The sequence below is a fragment of the Arachis hypogaea genome, chromosome 16 (assembly GCF_003086295.3).
Source record: "Arachis hypogaea cultivar Tifrunner chromosome 16, arahy.Tifrunner.gnm2.J5K5, whole genome shotgun sequence".
NCBI classification, from domain to species: Eukaryota; Viridiplantae; Streptophyta; class Magnoliopsida; order Fabales; family Fabaceae; genus Arachis; species Arachis hypogaea.
Genome location: NC_092051.1, coordinates 15,307,141 through 15,312,865, shown reverse-complemented (window position 1 = coordinate 15,312,865; position 5,725 = coordinate 15,307,141). Strand labels below are relative to the sequence as shown.

General features: G+C 37.4%; 1 protein-coding gene across 4 annotated transcripts; it reads right to left on the bottom strand.

Annotated features, from left to right (window-relative positions):
• Nucleotides 1–555: 555 nt before the first annotated feature.
• Nucleotides 556–4,978, bottom strand: LOC112758437 (zeaxanthin epoxidase, chloroplastic-like). 4 transcript variants are annotated; one of them, XM_072219883.1, is made up of 10 exons: nucleotides 3,772–4,978; nucleotides 3,554–3,657; nucleotides 3,414–3,461; nucleotides 3,236–3,281; nucleotides 3,033–3,097; nucleotides 1,549–1,733; nucleotides 1,309–1,360; nucleotides 1,148–1,236; nucleotides 974–1,058; nucleotides 556–798 (listed from the first exon to the last, which is right to left on the bottom strand). In XM_072219883.1, the coding sequence occupies exons 6-10, from the start codon at nucleotides 1,566–1,568 to the stop codon at nucleotides 718–720; spliced, it is 327 nt and encodes a 108-aa protein (XP_072075984.1). In that variant the 5' UTR covers nucleotides 1,569–1,733; nucleotides 3,033–3,097; nucleotides 3,236–3,281; nucleotides 3,414–3,461; nucleotides 3,554–3,657; nucleotides 3,772–4,978; the 3' UTR covers nucleotides 556–717. The 4 variants fall into 4 exon arrangements, with proteins under 4 accessions (XP_072075984.1, XP_072075983.1, XP_072075982.1 ...); XM_072219882.1 differs by having other exon boundaries at nucleotides 3,554–4,978; XM_072219881.1 differs by lacking the exon at nucleotides 3,414–3,461 and having other exon boundaries at nucleotides 3,554–4,978.
• Between the last annotated feature and the right edge of the window lie 747 nt (nucleotides 4,979–5,725).

Genomic DNA, 5,725 nt, shown 5'->3' with positions numbered 1-5,725 from the left:
GTGTGTATCATACGTGAAGTGATGCAATTCGTGGGTGTCATGAGTGAAATGGTACATCTCGTGTATGCCATAGTTGAGGTGACTCATTTCGTGGATGATACAATTGAAATGGCTTGTGTCATGTCGCATGAACCCATTTCGCGGGCCCCCTCCATGATATGCCTTCTATTTCTATTTCGTGTGTGATCCCTGCGAGTTGGCCGTGCGTATTTTCAGAAAAATTTTAAACCATGCGCATTTTGGGAATTAATGTATTTTACATGCGCATTTAGGTAAAAAAACCTAATTATTAGTACCCAACCCGTTTATTCAAGTGAAATATAATCCTGCTTTAATTTTATACAATAAGTACGATAAAAAAATTAATAATAAACAACGACATCTCATCTCATGCATGGTACTACATGTGTCTCTATTCAATTATGGTATGTGAACCTTACTTGCAAGATTTGCTCATGATATAAGAAACAATTATATTGCCGACAAAAGTAAGTTGAGGAACCATGCATACTTGAAACACAAGAAGAAATCAATCCACAAGAGTAAAAAGATATCTATCACAATTTAATTTTTCTTTCCTCGTATCAAGTAATTTTGTATAATTTATTTCTGTAAATGAAAATCAAAAGAGTTGTTTGTAGCATTTTCATGTTCATATCCTAATTAATTAACATGAACATGTTATAAACATAGATATGTATTTGTATATAAACAGAATCATACTTGTTGGTATATTGGCGCCCCTTCGTTTTGGGACGCTCTTGGAGTAGATCTTATCACCTTAACTCGAAATGAAGCCTGCAAAATTTGAAGCATGAACAATGTAACCAAAATCAAGTGTGTATGAGTATTATTAGCTCTATAGTTCAGTGTAAATAATGCAACTACTTCTTAAGGCATTTATTTATAGTGTGTAGTGTACTATAGTCTATAGTATAATCTACAACAGAACGTAGGTATCATTATTGATCACCTTTTGTGAACCAAAATCAATCACATCTGATGGGCGCACACGAGCTTGATCATTTGGAGGTATCCGGTATCGCCTTCCTTCATTGCTGAAATTATTTTGGCATTTATACAAATTGAATTGGATTTAGATTTTCAAGAACTTGAAACTTAATAACCTCAAGTTTGTTTTACTTACTTAGTGATCCAGGTGCCATGAACACTACGCAGATCGGTCAAGAAAAATGCACCATCCTTATAGTGAAATTGAGCATGCATCTCAGAGACCTTATAGACAGAAGCTTGGTTGGTCATTTTCAAGATCATTGTTTTAATTCAGTTCATGAAAAATTCTGTTACCTCAGGTAAGGGTATTGTAATTGAAATGCCCGGGTAATCTTTTTGCGTGTTCCTAAAATCATGAAAACATATTATAAAGAATTAGTTCGATCTTTGAAACCACATGCAAAATGTGTTAGGTACATACATAGTCACATCCTAATTAATTGTTTCCTCTTTTGTCCAGAATCCAATGCATAGAAAGTACATTTCATAATTATTAGCCTCTAAATTATAGAGAAGATGGAATTGAAAGCATACCCGATTATGCAGGGTTTCATCTCATCTTGAATTAAACTTATGGGATTCAAATAACCTCCTTCATCTCCGCATGGTAATAAAAACCACCGATAAATCAGTAACAGTTGTTGTTAACTGCCTAAATGATGAAAAGGGAGCTAACTCCTCTGTTCCTATCCTCCATTCTTCACAGACTTCTACTTTATCTATTTACCATAACTGGAATCAGGTTCTTAGTTATGAGACCAATGTGCTAAGCATGATATTAGTAAATAAATTCATATGGGGTCATAGACTTACTCTCCATAGGCATGGCAATTTTCCCCGGCGGGGCGGGTATCCGCGGGGATTTACCTGCCGGGAAATGAATTTGGGGAGGAATTTTACCCCGCGGAAACGGGGGCGGGGACCCGTTAAATAAACGGGGCGGGGGCAGGGATTGAAGTCCCCGCCCCGGAAATATCCGTGTAATACCCGTATATACAAAATGACAAAAATACCCTTATATATATATTAGTTTCACATGAATGTATGAAAGTGAAACCGTAAATCCCAATTTCATTCCCTCAGTGCCGTCACTTTCTCTAAGCCTCTCTTCTCAAATTCGTAAATCCTCTCCAGTCTCCACCTCTCCTCTCACCGTGGTTTGCCACCTTCGTCCCCCTCACTGCCGTGTTTCCCTTTCTCACCGCTTCTCTCCTCTCATTCTCAAAATCACCGCAGAACCATCGTCCTGCATCTGAGAAATCTGGCCGAGAACATCGCCGTTGTGCCCATCGCGTGCCTAACCCAGCCCGAGGAGAATCGTCAAAGGCAGAAGCGTTGGCGCGTTGCCGTCTTCGTCGAGTGAGAAGCAGAATCGTCACCGTTTTCGTCGCGTTAGAAGAGGTTATCTTCGTCGCCGTTCAGAAAGATCGTTGGAGGCAAAATCGTGTTTGTTGCAGTTCAGTCTTCGTCGCCGCTGTTGGTCGCCATGGCCGCCATTCCTTCCACTAACTCAGCCTCTTTGATTTCTGTAATTTTTATTTACCTTAAACATTTATTAATTACTATGGCATTGTTGAGATTTTCTGTGATTTTCTAAGTTAGCCTCTGTGATTTTGCATTAGTTGCTGCCTCTGTGTTAATGATGGAATTTTTTGTCTGTCATTATGCCTCATATGAGTTTGTTTAATTGAATCTATAGTATTTGTTAGTCAATCAATTTTGTAGTGGCTAAAAGAAATTTGGTTAATTTGATTGAGGATATGCGATAATAGATAACTGAAGGTTTGAATTTTTCATTGATGATTGTCTTTTTTTCTTCAAGTTTTTCCTATTTTTTCTTTATTTTTTTAATTTCTTTTAAATATCCGCGGATATCCGTGGGACCTAAGTCCCCGGCGGATACGGGGTCCCCGTTACCGCTGCAGGGACGGGGCAGGGACGGGGACAGATTGTGGAGGCGGGGGCGGGGGGCGGGGGGCATGTCCCCGCCCCCATGGGGACCCGTTGCCATCCCTAACTCTCCATTAATAGTACGCTCAAGAGCATCATCCTCTACGAACCATGTGTGTAACTGGTCATTTGCCTTCATACATAACCAAATCAAATGCCTATTAGAATCCATACCACACTCTGATAGACATAATCAATAGAATAGTCCAGGTGTGTCATTAATTTCTTCTTAGTAACAAAGTATAAAGGAAACTGTATTTGAGTGGCATACTTTGTCTGAGAGCCTGCAACATACTGGTCTACCTTCAAGCTTGGAGCTGCAAAAGTAGCATCATCTTCATGTTGCAAATAAATGATAAAAGAAAAATTGCAAGACATGTTTCAATTCTTATTGTCTCCAAACAAAACCTGAAAATTGCTTTTCAGTATTATCAATTTCTTCAACTTACCCTTTTCCAAGTAATCCTTTGTCTCATATTTTATCTTGAATGAGTGGACTGGATTGGAGAAAGAACAACTCCAGGTATAACAACGATGGAAAAGAAACTAATGACAAATTACGCAAAGAAATGTATGCTTTCGTTATTACCTATTGCCACCTAAGACCCAACTCAACATCATAGGCATCATCTTCTGAATGAAAAACCTTCCTCCAACTCTTCCTGGGTGTGGTATCCGATATTTGCTCAAAAACTGCAGTGTGAGTATTAAGGGTATGAACCAATGATAAGGGTTAATTAGTTAAGATAAGAGTGTTAGCTTTATGTATAAATAGGAGTAGTTTGTATCTCTGTAAAGTTAACTAACACAAAGGAATAAACTTCAGTTTAGTCTTCTTCCCCTCTTGCTTTGCTCATCACATGGTATCAAGAGCCAGATCTTGAATCCTCTTGCCCCCCCCCCCCCCCTCCCATTTATCCATTCTTGCTTCTTTTGTTCGGGCTTCTTCGTTCTTCCTTTCTCTCAATCATGGCACTGATTGTTGCTGGGAATCAATCTACCAAACCAGCTCTTGTTCCTATTTCTGAGAAACTTGAACATAACACCTTCAGCACATCGCGTCACATGGTGTGGCTAACGATTCAGACTCTGGGAATGGAGCATCACCTTGACCCTTCAAAAATCCCTACGCGGTATGAATCTCCCAAATCGAAGCCCGATGCTGCTGCAAAATCAACTGAGGCACCTACAGATTCATCCTCTTTGCAAGATCAACCTCAAGAAACTACCGAATACAAGGAATGGCGCCAAAATGATTTGGCTTTAGCCACTTGGCTCCTTGCCTCCATTGGAACTACATTCAAGAACAAGATTCTTAATTGTCAAAGATTTTATGAAGCCTGGAATATAATCATCAATCATTTCAATACAACATCAAAAACAAAGGTTCAAAGTCTCAAATCACAGCTAAAATCAGTAAAGAAGACAGGTACTATTACTGATTATTTGGCAAAAATTAGATATCTGGTTGATTCACCGTTTGCAATTGGTTATGAGTTACAAGAAGATGATCATATTCAAGCAATCATGGATGGATTGGCTGAAGATTACAGTGGTTATATCACATCTGTTATCTCTCGAATGGGTACTTTTTCGGTTAGTGAAGCCGAATCCTTCCTTTTAGCGTAAAAAACGACGCCGTTTCTGATGAAAATGGCAAAACCGGATTTTTAGAGAACCTGGTCGGTTCGGTCAGATTACCGATTAACCACCAATTTTTGTAGAACGGTCTTAGGGATCAATCGGACTGGTCAGACTCGATTAACTTGGTCAAACTGGTCGGTTCAGTCTGGTTTTCAGAACATTGAGAAAAACTACTACTACAACAACAACGTCCTCCAACATCAATTTAATATCGTTTCAACTAGGTATCCTTTAAATTGAATTTGGATACTCTAAATTTTAAATTTTTACTTTAGAGGATAAAGTGTGATCTCTCACACTTAAATGATTTCTCTCTCATATTTTTTTTTGGTCCCACCTATAAAATAAATGGTGAGAGATCACACTTTACTCTTTAAAGTGAAATTCAAATTTTAGAGAATCCAAATCTTTCCCGTCCTTCATTAACCTTTTTATTATATTAATTTAAAAAAATTAAAACAAACACATCAAAATAGATTTATTATTTTTTTTAATTTAAATACAAGTCTACAAAAACAGATTAACTAAAATTCAAAATCAAATTTTAGATTTAAATCTTATAAATCTTAACAAATCCCAAATAAGATCCTAAATATTCCAAATCAGATTTTCATCACTAGTAAAATCTTCCTTCTGTAAAGATCCAGAACTGCGGCGCTTTCCCCTTCTCATTTGTGAGATCTCCTCCTTCAGCAACGCGCTCTTCCTCGACGCGCACCTCCTCCATCCCTGGTCTCCTCCCCGTCCCTGGTCTCCTCCACGTCGCACTTTTTCTCTATCTCTGGTAGTTCTGCTTGCAAAATTCTAAAAAAATTTGGTTGAATTCATTCATGAAGATATGTTATCCTTTTTTTTGTTTAATAAAAGGTTCTATTTTTTTCAGTTTATGTATAATATTGAATATGTCTATGTTTTATTTTTTTAAATGTGTTTGTGATTATAATTTTTTTTGCACTCATATATTTGATTTGGGAGCTGTAATGTTAACTTAATTTAGATGTGTCAATACTTAATTTTGGATGTGTTTATGTTGTTCATTATGATCTTATGTATATATATAAGTTTTTTACATGAATTTTGGATGTGTTGATAAAATATTTAGAGTGCATTCTTATAA

What these genes read in the sequence shown, in the direction of transcription:
- LOC112758437 (XM_072219882.1), bottom strand. Translation starts at nt 1,568, where the DNA reads ATGAAACCCTGCATAATCGG. An exon ending in TTACAATACCCTTACCTGAG is followed by an intron (nt 1,237 to 1,308) that starts GTAACAGAATTT and finishes TCTGTCTATAAG; the next exon opens with GTCTCTGAGATGCATGCTCA. An exon ending in CATGGCACCTGGATCACTAA is followed by an intron (nt 1,059 to 1,147) that starts GTAAGTAAAACA and finishes AAATAATTTCAG; the next exon opens with CAATGAAGGAAGGCGATACC.